Source organism: Myxocyprinus asiaticus, chromosome 45 (assembly GCF_019703515.2).
Source record: "Myxocyprinus asiaticus isolate MX2 ecotype Aquarium Trade chromosome 45, UBuf_Myxa_2, whole genome shotgun sequence".
Classification (NCBI taxonomy): Eukaryota; Metazoa; Chordata; class Actinopteri; order Cypriniformes; family Catostomidae; genus Myxocyprinus; species Myxocyprinus asiaticus.
Genome location: NC_059388.1, coordinates 25,475,604 through 25,502,476, shown reverse-complemented (window position 1 = coordinate 25,502,476; position 26,873 = coordinate 25,475,604). Strand labels below are relative to the sequence as shown.

Here is a 26,873-nt window from a genome sequence, read left to right as displayed (position 1 = left end):
ACTTGAAAGAATCAATTTACCACAGCATGGAAAAATGTCCACCTTTATAGCCAAGCCAATCCAGAAAGTGCAAATTCTTGATTCAGTATTCAAGTTTTTCTTGTAGACTTTTATATATTTTGATAAGTGTGGAGAGTGGAAGAGAAGCCAAGTAAAATGCACAAAATACATCCAAAACTTTGCCCTTCTCACTTTCTCTTCCTTTAAACACAGTTTATAGACAGACACAGACAGACAGATAGATAGACAGACAGACAGATAGATAATTGGCTTAATACTAACAAGTAGCTGCTTGTGAAACCCATCACACACACTTGATCTGGTATTCATTTATTTAATTGAAATGTAAACCTGATGCTAAACTTTATATCTGCCAGACAGAAACAGTATGTGATGACAGCAGCTGTTATGAATACAGAGCTTTTTGTGAATCAGTGGGTGTGCATTACAGTTCTGTATCTCCCCTCTCCTTCTCTCGCCCCTCCTGCGTTGCCCTGGGCGAGTAAAATACCAGTTTGCCCCCTCTCTCCCTTTGCTTTCCCTCTTCTCTCTTTCACACACACACACACGCACACACTCTCTCGGGTCTCAGGACTATCCGCTGTGGTTCTGATACCTGCAGAAGACACTCTCTCACACACTCCTTCTTAAAGATGGCCTGGACTCATACAGCTCTGCTGACACTGCTGCCCATTGTTTTCATTCTGATTGGTGAGTACCACTTCTGTGCATTTTTACTTAACTATACTTTGGGGACAAAATTGTCCCCAGAAGTTATTTCAATTTGACAAAACCTTTCTTTGGAGACATATCGGGACATCCTCAATTAAAAAAAAATATATTTATAAATGATTTATTTTATTTGTTAAAATTGTATATTGAAATATTGAAATGGACACACACCCCCCCAAAAAAAATGTACATGTCAAAATAAACATGCTATAACTACGGTACCATGTCTAAAACCCTATTGTAATACCATAGTACTTTATATATTGGTGTACTGATTTATTTAAAGCTTGCTTCCATTTCTAGATGCCCTTTAACTATTTAATATATTGCCGGAATAGTAATCAATTATTCACTTAAGATAGTCAAAAAGATCTTTTTAAGAAGAAAGGGGAACCAAACCCTTCATTTTCTTTGTCTCTCTGTTTTTCTCTCTTCAGTGCTGGCAGGGGTTGAAAGTGCAGCCGTGAGAGATGGAAAAGACATTGAACCTAAGAGTGAGTTCAATACATACACACACACACACACACACACACACATTTCCTTAGCTATCCTAATCAGGGACTAAAAATGGTTCTAGGTACGAAAACTGAAAATATATATTTTTTTGCAAAACGTAATCGAAAACAGGAACGAACACCCTTTCAATTGCTCGGGAATGACAACGTTATTTTTAAGTGCTGTTAACCAGTTAATGACAGGTTAATTTTGTTCAGATGATTTGTTTAATGAAACAAAAGACCAAAAGGTTAATTACAATAAATTAATCAGAATGATTCTACTTCCTGTTGCCTGAAAAAATGAGGCTTCTCTCTTTTTAGTTGAACATAAGCATGTGCTTCGATTCTGAAGAATAACGCTGTATCACACATTTCTTTGCCTAATTGCACATTGTGGATGTTGCCTTCGGTGACATGCTGAAGACCTTTTTGACAACTATATATAATTACTACATATACATGCACGGTTAATCCAGATACAAAGAAAAACATAGAGGTAACAAGTACATTTCTCAGTTGTTTTCACTAAATTATTGTTAGATATAATGCAATAATACAGATTTGATGCTCCCAGGTTTTGACAGAAAAGCAGATTTGTAATTAAAATGAAAGTATTCATAGAAAATGTTCGGTTTCCTGTGGCTTATTACAGCTAAAGAGCCAAGAACAATGAGTGTGTGCTCCCTTCTCCTTTACCACAATTTTGGTTATTGAATCAATATGAAGTTGATTCAGGACTTTATTAGCTCCAGAAGAACAGTCTGTGCATGCACTCTCTGTGGGTAAAGCAAGGTAAAAAAGAAATGCTTCTGAAGACATTGATTTAGCCACTGGAGACGTATGTATACATTTTATGCTGACTTATGTGATTTTTGGAGCTACAAAATTTTGGCACCCATTCAGTTGCGTTGTATGGACCTAAAGAGCTGAGATATTCTTCTAAAAATCTTAATTTGTGTTCTGCTGAAGAAAGAAAGTCATCACACCTGGGAAGGCATAAGGGTGAGTAAATTATGAAAGAATTTTCATTTTTGGTTGAACTATTTTTTCATTGATTTTAGAAGATCAGATGTATATTTGAAATATTATTGAAAAGACGTTATTTTATACAGGCTACTGTATACAATGCTTGTTATGATTTCTATGCTTATAAACGCTTATTTTGGGTGAGGCAAGTTCCTTATTTTGGGCTTGTTTTTCTGGCCAGGTCGCTTGTTTCTCTTGAGAGGTATGGCAACAGTCCAACTGGTAAATCACCCACCCTTAACACAGAGTACTGTCATTTTAAAAAGAATGTTATTAACCTCCAGCCAAGTCTCCTAAGCAACCAAATTGGCCTGGTTGCTAGGGAGGGTAGAGTCACATGGGGTAACCTCCTCGTGGTCGCTATAATGTGGTTTGTTCTCGGTGGGGCGCGTGGTGAATTGAGCGTGGTTGGCGCGGTGGATGGCGTGAAGCCTCCACACGCGCTATGTCTCCGTGGCAATGCACTCAACAAGCCACATGATAAGATGTGTGGGTTGACTGTCTCAGATGCGGAGGCAACTGGGATTCGTCCTCCACCACCCGGACTGAAGCGAATCACTATGCGACCACGAGGACTTAGAGCGCATTGGGAATTGGGCATTCCAAATTGGGAGAAAAAGGGGAAAAATGTTATTAACCGTTCTATTATTTAGTTCTAACTGGTTACCTATTGGAAAAAAGGGTGCGGAATGCCGGAACCAGAAAAAAAAAAGTTCCTCCTTAGAACGACCCAAAATTAAAAATATTTCATTTTTAGTCCCTGATCCTAATGAGGGCATACCATAGACTTCTACTGTCTATTGTCTTTATATAAAGCTAATAACTCAATCCCACACTCCAACTGTACCCTCAAAAGAAAACCTTTGCAAAAAATATATATGAAAATATATATACATACAGCAGTTTTATTAATTGATTGTTTTTCCAATTGAGGATATCTCTGGATGTCCCAAACAAAGGTTTTTAAAGACATATAGCTCACATCTGGGAACAAATATCTCCCAGAGTAAACCCACACACATTCTCCAAATCTCTCAAGCTTTCTCCTCTTTCCCCATTGCTTTTGCAGGATCATCTAAACGAGTTTTCATGCTAGCATCTGATGCCTCAAACTTCTTCAAACATCGCAGTCGCAGATCCCCGAAAACATATAACGAGTACTATGGTGAGCATTGTGATAATATTCTGACATTTCTGTTTTCCTTATAACCTTTGATGGATGAAGCAAAGTATAACAACTGTCATTTGCAATCACACAAAATTACACTCCTATTAATATCTTAAGCTTTAATCATCTCAGATTGCACATTGTCAGAAAGAGCTTGGTTTTGTCAGTTGTTGTTTTGGCACGTTTAAGTCATAATTGCCTGGGTGCTGCTCCAGCCTAGTTTTGCTCCAACTCAGCTGTGACACACCTGCCTGTAATTTATGTGAACCCAAAGACCTAGATTAGCTGGATCAGATATGCTGGACTTGGAACTAAACTCTGCAGGAAAATTTTTTTAGGGAATTGGATTGAGAACCCCAGATATCCCCAATTTGTGGTCCAGAAGGCCACAAGGATCAACAGGACTATATGGAGCCGCTCTCTCACATTCACGCACACTGACACTCCCCAAAACACCATCACGTTGTCCTGTAGTCCGCCAGCCCACCATTACAGAAATGAAAGCATGGAAAACTTTAACTGAAGTGTGTTTTAAATTGTCAGCAATGTATGTGCGTATGTAATGATAAAAACAAGCACACAGAAGGTTATAGGAAAAGGGGAAAAGCAGTTGGGGCTCGACAGTGGAATGTGCAGACGCAGAACTAAACTAACCTCCCTCAATATTGAGAGAGAGAGAGAGAGAGAACAAAAGGTAGATTATTTTTGGCATTCCACCCAAATTTGCTAATATCTTTCGGCTTCCTGTCACACAAACTGTCTGACTGCTAATGTGAGTGTGTTAACCTTACATGTGTTTATGTTGTACAGTCATCAGCTAAAAGCCTGTGAGGTTTGAGAATTCTGAGAGGTATCCTACATTGAGAGCAAGAGAAAATGTTAGTACAGTAGATGTTTAATTGCTCCTGTACGTTTCTGAATCGCCATGGCATCACTAACGAACAAGCAGACTAGCAAAGAATTTGGGTTAAGGTTGTTTTATGGAAATCCACAAGCAATTTTAACCTTAGTATTAGAGATTGATTGAAGTTTAATGATAAACTGATACATCGGCCAATATTTGGCCATTTTGAGATTATCGGTAGGCCTATCGGCTAACAGTTGTGTCTGCTTGGCCAGTTAACAGAAGAGTTTCCATAATATACTGACAGCCTTATCAATGGATAAAGTGAAGATGGTTAAGGTGAATTTTGAATAAATGTTGTATGTGTTCATTTAAATTTAGCAATTTTGTGTACAGTACATCTTGTCGTATCCCATTTTACTTTATATAGGCCGACCCTCCAAAAATATCACTAAACTGAGGTTCTTATGCATAAACCTATTCAGTTTACAGTTCATCATTGAATACTGACTGTATCCTGACCTCAGCATAACTTCTCTTTACTTTAGCGGAGCAGAGAGTAAAGATGGGCGCAAAAGAGCGAAGGAGGGAGTACTTAGAGGAACAAAGCAACGAGCATGAGAACTATTTAGAGGAGGAGCGTGACGGTGAGCTTGATCTCTCTTTTTGATTATTTTGGCCTCTAGAAATGAGAAACACCCTGTGCAATACCTCTAATGAAGAGACAGAGTTGCACTTTACTTTTTAAGACTAATAAGAGGCTGATGACAGCAATGGCTCTGCAAGCCTGATATTTAATTTGTGTTGGATGCCATGTTTTTTAGTAATTAATTAGGAATTATAATCCAGATTCAATTCCTAAAATGGTAGAAAAATTGGCAAAGAAGAGGAAAACTTTAAGGCTGGATTTCTAAACACAATGATTACCCTGCTGAAAAAAACCCCCAGCTAAAACCAGGCTGGTTTCAGAGGGGTTTTGAACACTGTTTAGCTGATCAGGCTGGGAAACCAACTAAAACCAGCCTGAACAGCTAAAAGAAGTGTTCAAAACCCCTCTAAAACCAGCCTGACCAACCAGACCAGCTAAAACCCGCCAACAAGTCTAGACTGGTTTTAGCATTTTACTTTCTTTTTCAGCTGGGTAAGCCCATGTTAATTGACCAGTTGTTGACTATTTCAATAATTATTCTCCAGTCCTTAATGGAATAGTTCACCCAAAGATGAAAAGATGTGTATGACTTACTTTCTTCTGCTGAACACAAGCGAAGGTTTTTAGAAGAATATCTATGCTCTTGGTTCTCACAATGCAAAAGAATGGGTACCAAAAATGTGAAGCTCCAAAAGTACATAAAGACATCATAAAAGTAATCCATAGGACTCTAGTGGTTAAATCCATATCTTCAAAAGTTATATTATAGGTGTTGGTGAGAAAAATATCAATATTTGAGTGCTTTTTTTATTTACTATAAATCTCCACTTTCACATTCTTCTTCTTTTGTTTTTGGTGATTCGTGTTCTTTGTGCACATCGCCACCTACTGGGCAGGGAGGAGAACTTATAGTGAAAAAGGACTTAAATATTTATCTGTTTCTCAACCACACCTATAATATCGCTTCTGAAGATATAGATTTAACCACTGGAGTCCTATGGATTACATTTATTGTGCCTTTAGGAGCTTCAAAGCATTGTAAGGACCTACAGAGCTGAAATATTCTTCAAAAAATCTTTGTTTTTGTTCAGAAGAAAGTCATACACATCTGGGATGACATTAGGGGGAGTAAATGACAAGAAAATTTCAATTTTTGGGTGAACCATGACTTTAAGAAAAATGAACTATAGTAACTATATAATTTCTTCCAAAATACTGTATTTATTAGTTTTTGTTGTGACTGTAAAATGATGTGTAATATGCAATCTCCTTCAAAAAGAGTAAGAAGGCTAAATCACATTCAGTGTGTGTGTGATCATCTTAGAATCAAGTTTTTGTTGCGGCCTGTCTTTCTTTCAACAGAACAGTATGAGAGGACCAGAGAGAGGAATGAACAGTGGAGAGAATTCCACTATGATGGGCTTTACCCACAATACCCTCACCACCGCCCTTATGTCTAAATACACCTTGGGCTTCCATCAGAAAAGAGTCACCTTGGTTGGGGAAAAATGTTAAAGATCACATTAATATGACCATATAATGTAATTAACATAGTAATGTAACATAGAAGCACTTATAGATTCAATTCCTTAATACATATATTATAAATGAGACTGTGTGTTTTTAACACAAGTTCTTTCCATTCTAATCCTGTTTAGTCATTTATCTTAAATGTAACATTTTCTTTACCGGATGTTACATTGTCCAGTCAAAACATTCATGATTTTTTTTTTTTTTCAAAAGTAACTGCTTATCCCAGTAATAACTTTTCTTTTTAAATAACTTTGTTCAAACTGAGGTTTGTACTGATGTGTGAATAAAGATGGTTCACATTTTCCACATTAGTGAGATTTTACATAAAATGCAGTGACCAGAACACTATAAAAGAGGGAGGAAAAGCCAATTAATGTCAAAAATGAAAAGAACGACCTTCACCTCTATTGCAACATCTTGTTAACTCATATACTGTATATATTAAAACAGATGCACGAGTTCGTGCACCTACAGGGTGGATAATAATTCGGAGACAGTATTTGCTGGCAATGGAATAAACATTGCTTCATTGAGAGCTTGGACAGATGGGAAAATGAGAAAAAAAATAGACAAGTGGAAAGATTTATCGTCCTTCAAGATCCTAGGTGCTGTCATCCTGTCTGACAGTAGAATGGCTTATTGCAGCACCTACTCCTTAAAGAAAAGCACAAGGGGGTATTAAAGCTTTAAAATATACAGTAACTTCATACCAGGAGCCAAACAAGATTGAGCATGTGTGCCATCCTCTGCAGTCAACAACTGATTATATGATCATTTGCAAATCGGTTATTGATTTAAAGTCAATAAAACAGCACAATTATACTTGATTGTTTAATTCAGGCATTCCCTTTTGGCACATTTCATATAAAAGTTCACAATTAAAACAGGAAAAGTACAGGTTAAAACAACACAGACACCAAACACAAACAAGTAAAAGAAAAAAAATCATATTTAACATTTAGCGATACAAAGTCTTGTTTCAATCCAGCGTGGACGCTTTCCAAGAATAAAGTCCCTGTCTCGCGTTCTGCTTGTGGCGACATTATAATGAGTCTTCACAGATCAGGTCGGAGAAAGGCAGGGATCAGGTAGCACACAAGGAAAACTTCTGCTACTTCATACTGTTAAGGAATTTGGGCTGTTCCTCTCCACGCGGCAGCAGCAGCTCACCACCGATTTTGGGTCCCTTTTTCTCCTGTGGAAAGGAGAAATGCGGGTTCAAACAGAAGGAAGGTGCGTCAAACATGCCACCGCCAGTTACAAATACATGCTGATGTATTCCATATAAGATCATTTATAATGCCTGAGTGCCAATACCCAAATCTATAGTAAATAAATAGAAGCTGTACCTTAAACATGCCGTCTCTCTCCCACTTGAAGAGACCACAGTGGCTGGAATGGAGGGTGAGAAACACAAGTTCAAAGTTACAATAGTAACTGTTAACTGATGGTTAAGTCTAATGTCTTTATCATGTTATTTGTAAGGGATAATTTACAGTTATTAATTGCAACAAAATAAATAAAAAACATTATCAAGTTTTTAATGACCCTGAAGGGGTTTATTTTGCAATAATGACCGGCTGACAGTACATTTTACAACTTATAACACAAATACTTACCAAAGATTTAGATAAACAGATATGAAATATTGATGAGTTGAAATTATTTATTTTTTTAAGAAAGAAGAAAGGGACCATAGAGTGATACAAGAGACAAATCTAGCACAGTTATGTAGGAAATTGGTTGTCTGGGACCAACCACCAATTATGCAAAAACATTTGACTGCAGAGTATAGTGACTGACCAATCAGAATCAAGTATTGCAGAGTGCAATGAACTACAAATATGGTAATAACAGATGATAACTAGAACTATATATTAAAAGGTACTGATATGCCTTCTTACCTGCAGGCACCGTGTGGCATCCGTGCCAGGCAGATCTTCCTCTGCCCACAGGGGCATTTGAAGAAGCGTTTGACGGCGTCGTGCCAGAGGTAGTCGTGTTTCTCTTCCACGCAACGGTCGGCTGGTTTAAAGTGGGTGTATTTACACTGCGGGTAAAAAGAGTTCATGAAGTACACAGTGTAAACCGTCTGTGATTTACAGATGTAATCGATCCGAAACCACATAATCCTTTCATTTCTGTTGAACGGTGCTTATTGAGTGGGTTTAAGCCTCTATGCAAGATTGGATGTTCATTACCACTGCTGTGACTAAATACTGATTTGTTACTTATAATGCAGGACCAATCAATGTTTATGACTGTGTAAACACTAATTACAACAAACTTGGTATTACTCCATAGGGCTGTTAAACTTGAACAGCTTGAAGCGCTTAATGCACCATTTTGCAGCATTGTCATAGCAAAGCACACAACACAGAAAGTAATCCATAAATTAAATAGTACATTGACAGATGCTGCACTTCCTTGGTTAAATAGAGTGCTGTGTGTTGACTTACAGTTTTGCAGGTGATGGCACGACATTTCATCTCCCTTATACTCTTCATCTTCTCCTCCATCTTCTCCTTTTGCACCAGTGGTTCAAAATACTCTTGCATGGCCTTCTCCTCGATCTAAGCATATGGCATGTTGTCAGACATGATATAATCTTGTATCCACATCATTATTTTTTTAGTTAATAGCTGCATACAAGTATTTACATAAAAGTAAAAAGAAAATCTATCAAATCTATTAAAACAGGCTGAACGCTTGTTGCACTGTATCCCGTTGTCAAATAAACCACATGGTCCACCCACCCATTGTGACATCAGAATATGCAGGGAAAGTAAATCAAGCATTAACATTCAACAAAACACTGATATTCGGCCAAGATACACACCTCTCCCATCATCCATGAGTTTGAGGATTTGCCGTTGAGGATACGTTGAAACTCCTCTGATTGAATGTACTCTAGCTGTGCCCGCCTCTTCTTCAGAGCTGGCTCCTCCTCCTCACAAGTTGAATTTTCATCTGTTACTGCAGGCGGATATTCAGATGAATAAAAGCCAGAGAGTAAAACAATCAATCAATTATAAAACTCAATTGTCGATGTCTGGTTTTGTTTGTACCTTTAGGTGTGGAATGATTTCGGGCCACTCTCTCTGTGATTTCATCGCTGTTGGCTCGCTTGCGTTTCACAGCGTTCGGGTCATCTTTAACAATGACTGAGCCTTTTGCTTGCAGTTTCCTCACTGCTGCCAACTAAGCAGAAATGAGACAAGCTATTAATGTATAACTAATTTAAAATAGTTGTGGTGGACATTTTGAGCTGTTGTTTAGATGATAGTGGTCAAACCCTCAATGCAAACAGAATACCCCTGACATTGCCAATTATTAAATATGAGCCCTCTTTACAGTGCAAAGGCCATTACCAAAATTTTACCATTACCAGGGCATATTTTTTCTAACCAGAAAAGATATTGTCATCCTTTTGTGACGTACATATAGTAATCATCATTAACATGAATTTCATTCAATAATATGCACACCTAGGCTTAGAACAGAATATTAACCCTTTAAGGTCTGAAGGTGTTTTTTTTTTTCTCCCCAATTTGGAATGCCCAATTCCCAATGCGCTCTAAGTCCTCATGGTGGCATTATGATTCGCCTCAATCCGGGTGGTGGAGGACGAATCTCAGTTGCCTCCGCATCTGAGACCATCAACCCGCACATCTTATCACGTGGCTTGTTACTGCGGAGACATAGTGTGTGTGGAGGCTTCATGCTATTCACCGCGGCATCCACGCACAACTTACCACGTGCCCAACCAGGAGCGAACCACATTATAGCGACCACGAGGAGGTTACCCCAGGTGACTCTACCCACCCTAGCAACCGGGCCAATTTGGTTGCTTAGGAGACCTGGCTGGAGTCACTCAGCATGCCCTGGATTCAAACTCGTGGCTCTAGGGGTGGTAGTCAGCATCTTTACTCGCTGAGCTACCCAGGCCCCCCAGTCTGAAGGTGTTTTTAAAGATTTCCTGTTTCAGTGGCATGGCCAAAGATAAGGCTTATAACTCTTACAAAAAAAAACAAAAAACAAAAAAGTGACCCGCCACAGTCTAATTTGTCTCGCCACAGTTTCATAATGAACTGAAAATATTTTTACACTTCTCATAATAACAAAAAAGATCTCTAACGTTGTGTTTTGCACCCTTGCTTCGGCAAAGCATCTCTCACTCCCAGTCAGTCAGCTTCAGGCCGACCTCCCACTGTACACATGCATGCTCACACACACACAGGAACCGTTAACGTTATTACCAACGGCTCTGACAACGTAACTATTTTCAGCATCTGAGGAGCAAGTTCAACACAGGTAACCACTTTTGCTTCATTTCTTTGCTCACAGGGCTCGACAAAATGCTTGTCCGGGACAAGTGGATTTTTGAAGGGGCAAGTGAAAGAGAATTTTCCTTGCCTGAACAGACAAGCAGACTGATTAAAACGTCAATAACAAAAAATAACCATATATATTTGTGGTAGCCTAGACCTGTGTCACTAATTAGCAAGTTCATATTTTTATTCTGCTGCTGAAAGTAATCAAGAGCACATAATTTTATAATTCGCAAGCGATCTAGTAACAGCTGCACCATGTTTGATTGACAGGCGGCGTATGTGTGTGTGCTGAACATGCGCATGTTCGAAAATGCTCGCGCTAATGCGCAAATTAACGGTCAAATACATTTCAAAATTCTGGCAAAATGCCCATCTTGGTGAGGTATTCATGTAAACACAGAGAGTGATGTCAAAAGTGAACGTAAACAGCGGATTTGTACTAACTTATAAATGTAAGCTAGAGCTGCTGTGTAGTGTGTCATTATATTAATCAAACAACCATAACAAGAAAATGAGAAAAAAATCATTGCTCTTGACTGTGTAACTTTAGTAGCTTTAAAAAGTATAAATGTATTATAATCATACAGTGAAGGCCAGTAGTAGTTTTAAGTTGCATTTCATTCTGAACGTTTACTTGAAAACTTGATAGCCTACTGATGTTTAAAGCTGTTAAAAAAAGCACTGAATTTTCTTAATTTGTATTTTGGTCCTATTATTTTTAATCTATTTCTATTCATTGCTGTTTTTTATTGTTATTGTATTACTGACTGTTTACAGTCTTGAATAATTTCTTAAGAACTTAAAACCATTCTTCCATAATTAACATGTTAGTGTTATTATTTGTTGTGGTTTTGAAGCTGGTATTGAAATTCATCAGATTTCACTACAGACTACTGAAATTTTGGTATTGTGATGATGTATAGCCTTTATTGTACATGGCAGATCTTGCTGCAATAACATGATAAAAAGTAGATCTCATTCCATATAACTACAAGCATCCCTGCCGTTAATGGTTGCAATGGAGGCTTTTCTTTATTTGACTACCATACGTTACATAAAATAATTGTCATATGACAATAGCCTCCTCCCCTATCTAGTGCAATTTACATTTCTGTCACAGAGAACTGATTGCATAGGTACACTATTAGGTTGGGCGTCGGTCATAATTTTAGAAAAATATACAACATCAACTTTGTTACTTGAACAAGTAATTTAAATGTCCTTTTTACTTGACAATGCTTAAATGTCGAGGCCTGGGTCAAATGTATGCTCTAGTCGATTTTGTATTTTGACTATTTGTGAACTGCGTTAAACTCAGTCTCGTTTACCATGCTTTGTGGGTGTGACGTGTCATCGCCATTCCATATAGCATTACAAAATTATTTATTTAATTGTCCAAAAACATCTCCAAGTGTCCAAAAGCCTCACCAAACAAATAAAAACATAACTGTACATAAGAATGAATTACACATGCAAATACAACAATGACTACAGGTATGCTCTCTCTACAAAGCATGCAGGCATGAGTTTGAGCCATCATTGAGTCTGTGTCACGTACTTGGTGCCATCACTTGGAAGTCATATGTAATTAGAGTGAACGATCCTCTCTGCCCATATTTGGATGACTTCCATGTCTGGTTGCAGCAATCTGAATCCTAATACGATTGGTTTAGCGTTCCATGACACTGAACAACTTACTACATAATTTCCGATGAAGTCATCTGATCCAGGAAAGCTAACGTGTTTTTAGCCAGATTATGCACATTATGTGCACATTATGTGCAGTGCACATTGTGCTTCGTATGAATTATCTAATGATCTATGTATCCGATTATGTTGTGTGTTGGCTCGTTTTAACAGGACTCCCTTCCTTCAAGCAATGGTTTGATATATTATATTAACTGTTTATTTTTTGTGAAGTTATAAGTGAAAATGCGGCTTATAAGCAACACCTATTTACATGTAACATGCATGTCAAAGACATGTACTTAGCTATTACTTGCTAAATTTTTTGTCTGAGCAAAACAAATAGGCTGGTTGTATTCTACTTTTTGAGAGCTTTCCAACAACATATGACACATGGCTATTTGATCAGATTGATGTTTTTACAGATTATATTATGTTCAGTGTAAAATAATTAATAAATTATTCAAACGGAACACTTCTGATTTCTCTGCAAATTTCAAAGCACTTGTTCAGTTTTGGTCATAATGCCTACATGCATTTTAAAGTACAGCTTTTAAGCTTTAAAACAATACCTATTTTGTGTTGGTCAAGACTGTAATTAATAGTTATAACTAGTTATAAACTAGTTATAATTAATATTTTGAAAAACAATTCTGTGCGAGCCCGCTATCCAAGCTTAAAGGGTTAAGAAATACATTCGATGCTACAACACACACACACCCACACAAAGATTCATTATAGGGGCATTTTTGACATTGGAGAAGCAGCATCTAGATGTTGCACATATACCCCAAAAAGGAACATTTCCATTGACTTCAATGCAACACAGATTTCAGCATAACACTGTATTTACACAGAAATCAAATGGCTTTGCCTTTTTCACATTATGGAACATGTTCCTAGGTCAGTACCTTTGCAGCTGATTGGATCTTTGATGAAGGTGGGGAAAGATCGAGAAGAATATCCTCTCCCTCTGAAAAGCCACGGCCCAGTGTTGGAACAGGACGGCCTGAGAGACGGGACATGGAGCCAGGGGGTCCTTCTGGAACCTCTGAGGTAGCTTTCGGGGAGAGCAAGGGACCCCCGTTTACAGCTGGTTGTGAGTGAACAAAAGGCCCTGCGCTATTCTGGAGCACTCTGAGGAGAGAGAAGCAGGAAAAGCAGTCATTTCACTGACAGTTTTATCAAGAGCTACTTACATTACACTTTGGGGGGGGGGGGGGTTGAATCTACAACCTTTCAGTTACCTGACCAGATCTTTAACCACTATCCCAGAAGGTGAAATGGGTTTGAATGCATTCAATCAAATACAGTATATGCAAGAACATCCACAGGCAGACAGTAGCATGGTAAGAACACAGAGCCAATCAAACCCTCTCACCTCTTCTGAATCTCATCTGCCCTCTTCTTTCGATCCATTAGTCTCTGCTGGTGCTGTTCCTTTTGCTGTTTGAGGAGGTCAGCTGCAGAGATAGACTGAACTGAAGATCCAGACACAACTACATGAGGGGCAAATGAAAAAAATCAGACAGAGGTTAAATTTGCATGATTATTAACAGGCATTGAAGCCTTATATTCCAGTGAAATTCTAAAACGGCTTGATTTCTGTTTATTTAAATTGTGGTCTGGTTTTCTATGGCCATCTGCTGGCTAACAATTAAACTGCAGCACCAGAGAACATGTATCTAGCAATTGAATAAAAAGTGCAACCAGTAGCTCTCAAATCTCATTTGTGCTTATGCACATTCAGACTTGCCGCGTCATGATTGTTTACAAGACAATAACATTGATGCATCAGGTTTGAATGTGCATAAATGTCAAAGATATTTGAAAGCTCTTTGAAGATTTTCAGCAAAACACTTTTGTTCTGGTCCTTGCACAGTGCTGGCGTGTGACTTGAAAACAGCTCACAAACTGTATCCGGTATGGACCAATTTATGTTAGTTTTATCAAGTCTTTTAATTTTTTGAAGCTTGACAGCCACTGGACTACAGTCTACTGTCATTTTATGGATAAAAGCAGCTAAACTGCTAAACTTCTCCTTTTGAGTTTCTTTTGGTGAAAATCATACAGGAAACGACAAGAATGTGTGTAAGAATGTGTTTTGTGTGAAATTTCCCTTTAAATTACCTTTATTCTTGGATTGTCCTAAATGTCTCTTAATATTAAGCGCTCCTGGTGTCGGCATAGACATGAGACCTTTGAAGTCATCTGAACAGCCTGATACTGCACCTGAATTCAGAGCTACAGGAAACAGAATTAACACTTCATTAGAGGATCTCCACACAAACATAAATGGCAACCATTCCAAAAAGAAGGCAAGCATACTCAAGACATATTTTACCTAGTTTCTTAGTTGGGATAGATGCCAAAACAGACTGAATAGAGGGTTGTTTCTTTGGCTGTGGGGCAGACCTGTCAAAATAATAGAGATAAATGCAATAATTTTAGGGTGTGTGTGGATTTAAAGGGGAGGTGACAGCAGTCATAAGAGACAGTGAACTCACATTGAGGGTGCACAGGCAAGTGAAGACATGCCCCCATAGTGGAAGTCAGATTGGCAGAGGCGTTCCTTCAAACTGCCCCGACCTTTTCCTTTGCCAGGGGCGGGGCCTGTGAAACTGGACTGCAGCTCTGCCCTCTTTGAGCTCATTTTCTTGTACTGAGCTTTGACGTGGTATTGGCAGTACTGGCATTCATACTGGTAGGGAAACAGAATTAAGGTATTGAGCGACTGTGATCTACTTCAGAAAACACTGGATAACAAGTATGATTTTCGACAAGGAGACTCACCAAGTTGACTAGCTGAGTGCAGGAGTCTCCGTTCTTTTTTTTAGCCTTGCAGGTGCCGAAATCAATGGCTTCCCCCACCATAAGCACCTTCTGTGGGTGGTCCACTGTCAAGCAGACCTGGAGAGAGGGACACATAGTACATTACTGGTCAAATGAAAACAGGGATCATGGGCACAAAAGATTTCTGAAACCTAGTTTACTTCCTTAATCTGTAATATTTCTGTGAAACCGGATATTATAAAAATAAATAATACAGGGAAAGACTTGATTTTATCCACTGGGAAATGTGTACTTAAAGATAACATGTGAGGCTATAATATTATTGGACGAATAATATTATTATTCATCAGCAGAAAAGTGAATTACACTGTAAACCCTAATGTTGTCATTCCTGGAAAAATCAAGTTGTCTTAATTACACATGACTTTAAATGTCAAGTTTCAGGTTAATAACACAAATATCTATGTTTCTTGAACTTATTTTTCTTTAAAATCTTAAGAAAAAAAAAGAAAGAAAAAAAGACTTAGGATTTTAAGTGTTATTAACAAACTATCGAGTACAACATTCAGGCTACGGGGAATACCCATAAAGTCTTGGTCAAAGGGAACATATGGGGTTATTTAAATAGTTATTAAGAAGGTTTTAGCTCTTTTGTAGTATTACGTATGTTGTTTTGTTGCAAATACTTGTTTTGTGTGATGTCATAGCATTTCTGTGGAGAAATGTGATTATAATTAATGATTGTTTATAATTAATTTTCTTTAAGCTGTATTTTTGTATTACCTAAATTGTAGTCCATTCAATTAAGATTAAATGGTTAGTTCACCCAAAATAAAATTTCTCTCATTTTCTCACCCTCATGCCCTCCCAGGTGTGTATGACTTTCTTTCTTCATCAGAACACATTTGAAGAAAAATAGAAAAAATATCTTAGCTCAGAAGTCCTTAAAATGCAAGTGGATGGTGATACCACCTTTGAAGCTCCATTCGACTCCACTGGTTAAATAATGTCTTCTTAAGCAAAACAATTACTTTTGGTATGAAAAAGATCAACAATTAAGTACCTTTTAACTATAAATCATCGCTTCAAAGGTCGTAACTTTATCCACTTGCATTTGATTATCCACTCAAAAGGTTCTGCTGAAGAAAGAAAGTCATATACATCTGGGATGGCATGAGGGTGAGTAAATGATGAAAGAATTTATATTTTGGGGTGAACTATCCCTTTAATTGGTAGAAAAAACAACATTTAAATAGCAAATCTGAGTTAAGTCTACTTGCACAAAAACCAGAGAACAGAACTTACTAAACATTCCTGGAGAGTTAGTAGTCAAAGAACTGATGCATTTCTATGCCCAGCCTTATTTTGTTTAAACGGAGTATTCGAAAATAAAACAGAAACACAGAGGAGGCTACAGGCAGCCACAGTCACACCATGTCCTAACCTGACGCAAATGACACACGAAAAAATGTATCTTTTCTTTGTTAATCAGAGTTTTTGTCCTAACCAGTAGTGACGAGCAACGGTACATTCTATCAATCACTTGTTTTCTATTTTCAGCATCACACCGGTAACTCCGTCAGCTGTGAACTGGCCCCGGTCCAAAAACGTTCCCATAACATTATATCAAAGCCAGTATCTCGTAAGCTGGTTAAAAAACAAATTGATTTTGACAGAGAATGTTACACCTACTGATTGTTTTTGCGGAGGTCTCTCAGATCTGTCACAAATACTCAGTGGTTCAGAATGGAGAAGAGGTGACAGACATTCCCACCTACATCTCTCTCTTTGATTGAGGACTCAAAAAATAAGGCTGGGCATAGAAATGCATCTATTCTTCAACTACAAATTCTTAGATATGTTTAGTAAATTCTGATCTCTGGTTTTTGTGCAGCTGTGTTTTTCTGTTGTCACAATCGTTGTGGCGGACCTGTTTTTAGATAAACAAAATGAGTTTTCACTTGAATGACCCAATGTCACAAGGGGGCTGCGTGAACGGTTGGTGAACCAACTCTAATGTCATATCATGAACGCATACAGGAGGTAAACGGTTGGTGAACATTTTCACTAAATAATACATTAGATTTCGGTTTGTTTCTCACCAAACCTTATTGTATACTTTCATAACAAACCTTATCGTATGCTTTCATAACAATCATGAGTCTCATGGAATCATTTATTAGACTTCTGAATTATACTTTTGCATTCTTTTGAAGCTTGAAGAGATAGTCACCATAAACTGCTATTGTAAGACATCACTGAGCACAAATTTTTTTCACAATTTCTCCCTTTGTGTTAAGAAAAAGAAAGAATATCATATAGGGTTATAACAACACAGGGGTAAACAATGACTGAATTTTCATTTTTGGGTGAATTATCCCTTTAACATAAATTGAGTTTGTTCTATATAATCACCAAGTTAAGTGAACTTACACAAGTTTTGGAGATGCCATTAATCAATTCAATTGAGGGAACAAGTTAACTCAATCAACTGAGTTAAGTCAACTTACTAGAATTTCCATTGTAGAGGCAGAGAAAGATTTTGATGGAGGATTATGATAATCGTGAATAATTATGTAAAGGACAATTAAGAAAGTAAATGGGGTCCATTTCGCTTTTATGTTGTTGTTTTTAATGTTAAAAAAAATAACATGTTTAAAAAAGGTTTTCTATCTGAACCACATACAAACCTCACTGGAACCATCTTTGTTCTTCATTGGGTTTGGATTGAGGATGCCAATCACTGTTCCAGTGTCAGTCTTCCACAAATCTGTGTGCACATTCCCAAACAGGAAGAGAGACACATAGACCTCCAGGTTATGCAGATCATTCAGTTTCCAGATGCTGAAGGTTTTCCCCTGCAAAAAATTAAAGATGATGTTAAATGCACTCATTGATACCAAACTTGCCTATGCTGGATGACAGGTATCAGGGAGGCTCATTGCTGCTTACGTTGTTTTTGCTTTGTGGGGTGATCTTATTTATGACAACTGCGAATGTGACCCAGTCGCTATCCTCTAAATTGTCTCTAGCTAGACGATCGGGTAACTGAGAAAGCCTGATCATCTTGCGGTTGGCCATTTTTTGCTCTAAATCTATGGAAGACAGACGTGGTTTCCTACAGAGTGGGCAAAAATAGATATATAAATGTATTAAGGCTTATATAATGAGAACATTTAAAATGTTAATCAAATACAAGGTTAGACAATACTGAGCATATGTTTGTATACATTTATCCATCTAGAAAAATCTACACTTTAAAGAAAAAGTAAGTTACAGTACACTGACCTGAGTCTGAGACCTGAGAACTTCTCCACAGCTACCTCTTGACTGACAGATGAACAGGGTTTGGCTTGACGCACAGTGGGAGGACTCTTAAGAGGGGGAGGTGACTTCAAGGTGCCGTTTACTTCTGTGTGCGCTCTCATTGGCAGTTGGCAGTTGCTCATTCTCTGGCCAACAGGACTCTGCTTTTCTGAGGCGGCTGTTTAAAAAAAAAAAAAAAAGAGATATGATTGAGGAGTTTGTCATCTTATTTAATAAAATGCAGAAATCTCACTCTTATGGAAGAAAATGTTACCAAAACCCTCTTTAAGGGCAAACAGATTAAGAAACTATTGAAATATTTTCAATTATGTACCATGTACCTGCTTTAGATTCGTGAGCCATTCTCTGCTTGTTTTTTAGTTTTGCTGTGGTGTCTGATGATGGCAGAGTGGCCCTACTGGCACGTTGTGTTTGTGGGGCCATTTTAGAAAGCCCCTGGGATGGTGTTAAGGATTTGGTGCTTGACTGCTTCTTTAAGGAAGGTTTGTTTTCTGGTTGTGTATTTCTCTGTGAGGCCTCTAGCTGTTGTTGTAATCTTTGCATTTTCTGTTGCATCGACTTCAGTTCAGCTGGAAAACAGAGAACCAAATGCAAATGTAATCACCACACTACAGAACACATATACCTCTTTCACATCCAAGCACACCAAGACTATCTACCAAGAATAAATCACATATCCCAAACACAGAGCAAAGCTTTTTTTTTCCTGTTTCTCCCCAATTTGGCATGCCCATTTCCCAATGCGCTCTAGGTCCTCGTGGTGGCGTAATGACTCGCCTCAATCCGGGTGGCGGAGGATGAATCTCAGTTGCCTCCGCGTCTGAGACCGTCAATCCACGCCTCTTATCACATGGCTTGTTGAGCACGTTACCGTGGAGACCTAGCACGTGTGGAGGCTTAACGCTCCACACACAACTCACCACGTGCCCCACCAAGAGCGAGAACCACATTATGGCTACCACAAGGAGGTTAACCCAACGTGACTCTACCCACCCTAGCAACTGGGCCAATTGGTAGCTTAGGAAGCCTGACTGGAGTCACTCAGCACGCCCTGGATTCGAACTTGTGACTCCAGGTGTGGTAGTCAGCGTCATTACTTGCTGAGCTACCCAGGCCCACACAGAGCAAAGCTTAAAGGGATAGATAACCCCCAAAATTTAAATTCTTTCATTAGTTACTCACCCTCATACCATCCCAGATTTGAATAACTTACTTTCTTCAGCAGAACACAAACAAAGTTTTTAGAAGAATATCTGTAGGTCCATACAGTGCAAGTGAATGGTGGCCAGAAGGTCCAAAAAGCATATAAAGGCAGCATAAAAGTAATCCATATGATTCTAGTGGTTAAATCCATATCTTCAGAAGATATATATTTAAGTGCTTTTTTTTTTTTAATGTAAATTCTCCTCGATGCCCAGTAGGTGGCAACGTGGACAAAGAATGCAAATTGCCAAAAAACAAAAGGAGGAGGACTTTTAAATATTGATCTTCTTCTCACCCACACATATCATATCGCTTCTGAAGATATGGATTTAACCACTGGAGTCGTATGGATTATTTTTATGCTGACTTTGTGCTTTTTGGACCTTCAAAGTTCTAGACACCATTCGCTTGCATTGTGAGGACCTACAGAGCTGAAATATTCTTCAAAAAAATCTTCGTTTGTGTTCAACACAAGAAAGCCATACACATCTGGGATGGCATGAGGGTGAGTAATAAGTCACACAAATATATCCTTTCCGCCAATAAGTAAATTAACCTATCTGTAGGTGACATTGCAGATATAATGTAATAAAATATAAATAATATACAACTGATATGTGGTCAGGTTTGTGCATATATTAGCCATTTTATAATGTCTTTGAACGTGTCTTAAAAGGTTAGAGTGAAAAATGGCAGGGTCTAATACTCCTACCCTCCAGATCTTCTTTTGATTTATTCAAGTCACCATCGCCACCAGTTGAGCTGGATTTCCCAGGTGCCACCTCTTCCTCGTCCTCCTGTTCCTCCTCTGGCTCAACATATTGATCACAATCATCATCCTCCCCATCAAAGAGGTCATCCAGATTGTCACTGCCCTCTCCAGTAGCTGCAGCAGTCTCTGGATCTTGGCCCTCACTCTCCGCAAATAAAGACAGCAACATATCCAGATTCTCCTCTTCTGATGTCACACACACAAGAAGGCAGATGACGAGCAGATCAGACAAATCTCTAATATCATAGTATAGTACAATATATATAATATAATAAAGCACATATCCACACACAATATATAACTACATATACTTTATTAAAAAAAAAAAAAATATGATGGATCTGATAAAGGTACCACATTTACACACACACACACACACAATATATATATATATATAAGTGTATAGTATAAAATATTATATATAATAAACATTATACATTGTTAAAGTTGTATTTGTCAAACGACCATACAGCATTTGTGTAAAAGAGTTCGTAGTGTATAAAGTGGCAATCGATATTTTAACTAGACAAAGGATATTAATACATAAATAAAACTACAGTATACATTATTTACTATAATATATACTAATGATATAAATACCAGCTTAATATATGATAAGTTATAAAAGAGATTTACTATGTTGGTAACTGTTAACAACCAGATCCCACCTAATTTCAATATGATTTATTTAACCGAAGGGTTTTAACGGCACCATCAACTGTATTAAATGACCAGATTACCTGTCATTTTGATTTCGATCCTTTTTCCTAGTTTTAAATAAAAAGGGCAGAAGTGTCTCGGACGCTGAAGCTGTTGTTTCAATGTTGGCGCGAAAAATGATTAATATTCAGGACCCCGGAACTACGTCACATTTCCGGGAGAAGTCTTTGCCTGCCCGTAATGCGAATGAAAAGAAAAACATGAAATTAAATTAAACAAAACTTAATTAAAAGTAATATTTAATGCATTTGAATAACATAAAATACTAAAGAAAATAATATATCGATTTGTTGCGGTCACGCGATATTGTGTACATTTGCCATGTCATTCAAATTATTTTTTCATATGAACGGCTCAGAATCAGATAGTAAAACTATGGTATTTTGTACAAGGTACTTTAAAGAAATACTATTGAAATACTATAGTAAATGTTCAAAATCTTAACCAGCTCGGTCCCTACTACAAGCTATAAGTTTTTTAAAACACACACCACTCTGGCTTATAGCACACTAGGGCCAGATAACAAATGATAGCAATAAATAACACCACACACAAATGCAAAACCCCAAATTTCCAATTTATTTGATAAAAAATTAATACAGTTATTCAGCAACACACTATTACTGAAATATTATTCAGACAGCACTGAATGTATAATCCCAAATGAATCTATAATAACTTGGTAATTCTTACATGTAATGATGAATCTGCTACTGACCTTTTATGAATACACAGCTAGAGTACATTTGTACCATTTTACCATAATAAGAATTTATTTAGATATATTTGTTATTACTGGTCGTGGAGGAATAACATGAGACAGTACAGTACATATCCCAAAATGTCACAGATAGCAATGCAAATCATTCCAGTTGGTCTTGTGCAAGCTTAAGTAAATAACTGTTAATTAAGTATTGTTAGTTTGTTAGGAATGTTTAGGCAACCTTGGTAAAACTCTAAGGCCTTTGTCAAGTATCATCTGATTTTGTCACTCCCATGTGCTCACAATAGTGTGTAACAGTAAACAAGTTTCACTGTCAGCTGTGTACAGTTTTATCCAGTGGAGAAGTTTATGCACTTAAATTTTCACTGTTTCAGCACAGGCAACTCTCTAGGTTTAAAGAAGGCCTGGGACATCCCCATTGCATAAATATACACCTTGGAGTCCACCACTATTTTCTCCTTCTGCACCAGCTCTTTAAAAAACAAGAAGAGTTACAATGAATGTTTAGTTAATCAAAGCAACACCCAACACCCTGAATAAAAACTATACTAAATGAATGTAAATTAAAGGTTTATGAATTATTTTCATGTCAGAGAAGGGCCCTCACCGTCAATTTTTTGCTGAAATTCATCCAGAGGTAGAAGAATCACCTCTACAAATTCTTAGATAAACAACAACAAGAAAAAATGCTAAGTCAAATAATGGTGAATTTTAGGCTATATATACATATATTTGTTTTTAGAAGTGAATACCTACCTCCATCACCTAGACATGCCACAATGAAGAAGACAAAAGGATGGAGACAAAAGAAAAAAGAAAAAAATCACAGTTTGTGCAACATTTAAAACATTTGAACATTTAAAATGTATTATATTAACTTTTGAGTGTTCCTGTGATGAAATAACATTAAAAACGCTTTCAGATGCAAGACAGCATCATTACACTCACCCAGCTGCTGAGTGGGGTTTATATTTTCAATGTCATCTCCATTTATATGTACCATTACAATCTGTGTGGTGCAGTTTGATAGGCCTGGGTCTAAACATGTGACTAAGAGACAGAAAAGATAAAAGAAGAGGGAAATATTTGATATTAAAATATATGAGGTTGAATTATTGTTGGTGACTATACACACATTACTGCTGCAGTTGTACCTGGGGTGTTGCCCACTACTTCTCCTTTGTAACCAGTTTCCTCCTTTAGTTCTCTCAAAGCAGCTGTTTCAGCACTCTCATTGTCATCAATAAGACCTGAAGCATACACAGAAAATAATACATGATTTATGATTTTATATATATATATATATATATATATATATATATATATATATATATACACACACACACACACACACATTCTGATGGCCAAAAGTTTGGAATAATGTACAGATTCACCAAAGGGGCATTCAACTGATCACAAAATATAGTCTGGACATTACTGATGTAAAAAAAAAACCAGCACCATCACTACTTGAAAAAAGTCATTTTTGATCCAATCTAGACAGGTCCCATTTCCAGCAGCCATCACTCCAACGCCTTATCCTTGAGTAATCATGCTAAATTGCTAATTTGGTACTAGAAAATCACTTGCCATTATATAAAACACAGTTGAAAGCGTCAAATGAAGCTTAACATTGTCTTTGTGTTTGTTTTTGAGTTGTCACAGTATGCAATAGACTGGCATGTCTTAAGGTCAATATTAAGTCAAAAATGGCAAAAAAAAGTAACAGCTTTCTCTAGAAACTCGTCAGTCAATCATTGTTTTGAGGAATGAAGGCTATACAATGCTTGAAATTGAAGATTTCATACAAAGGTGTACACTACAGTCTTCAAAGACAAAGGACAACTGTCTCTAACAAGGACAGAAAGAGATGTGGAAGGCCAGATGTACAACTAAACAAGAGGATAAGTACATCAGAGTCTCTAGTTTGAGAAATAGACGCCTCACATGTCCTCAGCTGACAGCTTCATTGAATTCTACCCGCTCAACACCAGTTTCATGTATAACAGTAAAGAGAAGACTCAGGGGTGCAGGCCTTATGGGAAGAATTGCAAAGAAAAAGCCACTTTTGAAACAGAAAAACAAAATGAAAAAATCAGATTGGGCAAAGAAACACAGACATTGGACAACAGATAATTGGAAAAGAGTGTTATGGATCTAAACCACATTGAGATTTTGTGGGATCAGCTAGACAGTAAGGTGCGTGAGAAGTGCCTGACAAGACAGCCACATCTATGGCAAGTGCTACAGGAAGTGTGGGGTGAAATGTCACCTGAGTATCAGGACAAACTGACAGCTAGAATGCCAATGATCTGCAAAGATGTCATTGCTGCACGTGGAGGATTTTTTTGATGAGAACTTTTTGAAGTAGTTTAAGAAGTTCTGAATATTTTCTTTCAAATTGTAATAGTAATTTTTCACATTATTAATGTCCTTACTATACATTGTGGTCAGTTGAATGCCACTATTGTGAATAAAAGTACCAATTTCTTTCCATAAGAGCAAAATCTGTACATTATACCAAACTTTTGGCCGCCAGTGTAAATATATATATATATATATATATATATATATATATACCCACACACACACACATATATATAAACCATTATATGTTATATACAAACTGTGTTGAATGAGATTCATATAAGTCAGACATCATCAGACCTGCAGGAAACTCAAGTGTGTTGCAGCCCAAGGGTGGTCTAAATTGCTTCACCATAACAACGCAATCTTTGTGCAGAGTCCTCTTCAGCAGGGCTATGATTCCCACACCTTAAAACCATTTCAAATGCATTAATATTTATTAATATTTATAGAGCACTGAACTATAAACATGGATTCAAACAAGAATATGTGAGAGAGTTTGGAAGCATAAACACACCATCAGCTTCAGTGTTGGCTACTCTGGTCGTTCTCTTTGCCGTTTCCCATATTCTGAGGGGACAAAGTTCCAGAAAAAAAATAAAAGTATTAAAAGTTATATATAAAAGTATAATAAGCTATTATTAAATGAAGTGGCTTCGCCATTGTCCACCTACAAAGTGTCATTTGGTGGAATGGAATAATAATCTAGACAATAGATTATTCTATTAACTCTTGTGCGTCAATTTACTCAGAGGTACTTAGAGGACAAAAATGTCCACGTCAAAAAACTGCCATAACAATATTATATATTAATATTATTTTCCACTTTCAATGAGTTATTTTTTTTATAACCAACATCAGTCCTGATCATAATTACCAAATATTCATTAATTTTCAGGATTCTAACCCTTTAAATGCCAGTTTGTTTATATAATGCCACTGTTGTTGTTTTTTTTTATGAGAAAAAAAAAAAGTATTATTTTCCATATACTAAATGCTAAGGGGAATTTTTTTTTTTTTTTGGGATGATCACAGTCTGGAATTTGCCAATGATTAGCAACAACATTGATTTTGATGCATTATTATTTTTTGTGCAGTGTCAGATTAAAAAAAAAAAAAAAAAAAACACTCAGTACCTTAGACAAAAATGTCCACATCAAAAAACTGCCATAAAAATAACTACCAAATGTTCAATCATTTCAGGATTTTAACCCTTTAAATGCCAGTTTGTTTATATAATGCCACTGTTTTATTACACACACACACACATTTCTCAGTACACACATAAAAAAACACACTCTGACATCCATTCCAACACACCCACACAGCTGCATCATTTATTCAATTGGCCTGCAGTGCTCTAAAATACAGCAAACAGAAAATAGGAAAAAAGCATGTATTTGCTCCATAGGCTCAACATGAGAAAAATGACGCCATCTGGTGGAAAATATTAAAAATGTAAATTATGAAGCCAAGGCTCCGGAATGAACGCATAATATCAAAGAATTCACGATCTTATGCTTTAATGGCACTGGGATCACATACTGCAGTTTAATGGGTTTCAATGAGGACATTTTTGTCCTGAGTGTAACTATTTTGTGTACAAAATATATTATAGATGTATTACTAAAAATATCAAAAATACACACCTTTGACAAAATTTATGCCGTTGGCATTAACAAAATGATCAAAAAAACAAACATGAAAAAGACAAAAATGTCCAACACAGTCCAGAGGTCACACATCACTCACAGATCAATACCTGGTGCTTCCAGAGGGGTCCACGTATGTGGTCTTCTCGAGCTTCACCCACTTTCCACTCGCAATCAGCTATCAGGACCATATTCATAAGTCATATGCATTCAAACACTTATATAACATGGCAGATCTGAATTACATTGAAGTTCAATTAGTAAGTCAGATTCTTACCTCCTCTTTGACTACGTGAGGTTCAGTCGTGGCTTTCTTTGGAGAGCTCATCTTGTGTAGTGGGTCAATGACGTCTGTGCTCTGGGACAGCTACAGTAATTCTACACGTACAACATGAAATTAATTATACGGCGCATGATGCTGTCATGAACTAGTATATACATATATACATCTCTCTGTGCGTAGGTTTTCAAGGTAGTTCAAAAAGTGAGGCACATACCCGAAATATCCAAGGAGCTTCTCCAAAGTGTTCGTCCAATAAATCACAGTAATCGCTTGAGAAAAGTGATGTGATTAGTTTTTCCCCCCAATGTAGTCACGTGTTTAATGAACATCTGCTCACTTGTGTGCGACGAATATGTTTCCCCCTTTTCCGAAACATATTCTGTTATGGTTAAACACATAATATGGCCAACCTGAAGCCTAATATTTGAGCTATTCAAACACAATGGAACATAATAATAATTATTTACATCTGTAATAAAGTATAAGTTTCAACACAAAGCACAGTCATGAACCGGAACCGCTATTATTGGTACTGTCGTTAGACCGGAATGTTTTGGAGGTCG

The 26,873-nt window shown here is 37.2% G+C and overlaps 3 protein-coding genes across 4 annotated transcripts; 1 reads left to right on the top strand and 2 right to left on the bottom strand.

The window, feature by feature from the left end:
- Positions 1–524: 524 nt before the first annotated feature.
- On the top strand, positions 525–6,670 carry LOC127435373 (unique cartilage matrix-associated protein-like). The gene is made up of 5 exons (XM_051688797.1): positions 525–711; positions 1,170–1,226; positions 3,325–3,420; positions 4,816–4,914; positions 6,279–6,670. The coding sequence occupies exons 1-5, from the start codon at positions 654–656 to the stop codon at positions 6,374–6,376; spliced, it is 408 nt and encodes a 135-aa protein (XP_051544757.1). The 5' UTR covers positions 525–653; the 3' UTR covers positions 6,377–6,670.
- Positions 6,671–6,879: 209 nt separating this feature from the next.
- mcm10 (minichromosome maintenance 10 replication initiation factor) lies at positions 6,880–21,388 on the bottom strand. Of its 2 annotated transcripts, none has more exons than XM_051688795.1 (18): positions 21,305–21,388; positions 20,505–20,750; positions 18,910–19,158; positions 18,551–18,746; positions 18,215–18,380; positions 17,953–18,120; positions 15,263–15,379; positions 14,977–15,170; positions 14,814–14,884; positions 14,600–14,713; positions 13,851–13,968; positions 13,381–13,606; positions 9,518–9,650; positions 9,289–9,425; positions 8,909–9,022; positions 8,354–8,499; positions 7,799–7,841; positions 6,880–7,644 (listed from the first exon to the last, which is right to left on the bottom strand). In XM_051688795.1, exons 1-18 carry the CDS (start codon positions 21,309–21,311, stop codon positions 7,561–7,563), a joined length of 2,529 nt encoding a protein of 842 aa, XP_051544755.1. In that variant the 5' UTR covers positions 21,312–21,388; the 3' UTR covers positions 6,880–7,560. The 2 variants fall into 2 exon arrangements, with proteins under 2 accessions (XP_051544755.1, XP_051544756.1); XM_051688796.1 differs by having other exon boundaries at positions 20,538–20,750.
- Positions 21,389–21,846: 458 nt separating this feature from the next.
- On the bottom strand, positions 21,847–26,673 carry nudt5 (nudix (nucleoside diphosphate linked moiety X)-type motif 5). Its single transcript, XM_051688800.1, has 9 exons — positions 26,525–26,673; positions 26,305–26,405; positions 26,138–26,205; positions 24,893–24,945; positions 24,676–24,783; positions 23,163–23,258; positions 22,765–23,058; positions 22,616–22,669; positions 21,847–22,480 (listed from the first exon to the last, which is right to left on the bottom strand). Exons 2-7 carry the CDS (start codon positions 26,353–26,355, stop codon positions 22,877–22,879), a joined length of 558 nt encoding a protein of 185 aa, XP_051544760.1. The 5' UTR covers positions 26,356–26,405; positions 26,525–26,673; the 3' UTR covers positions 21,847–22,480; positions 22,616–22,669; positions 22,765–22,876.
- Between the last annotated feature and the right edge of the window lie 200 nt (positions 26,674–26,873).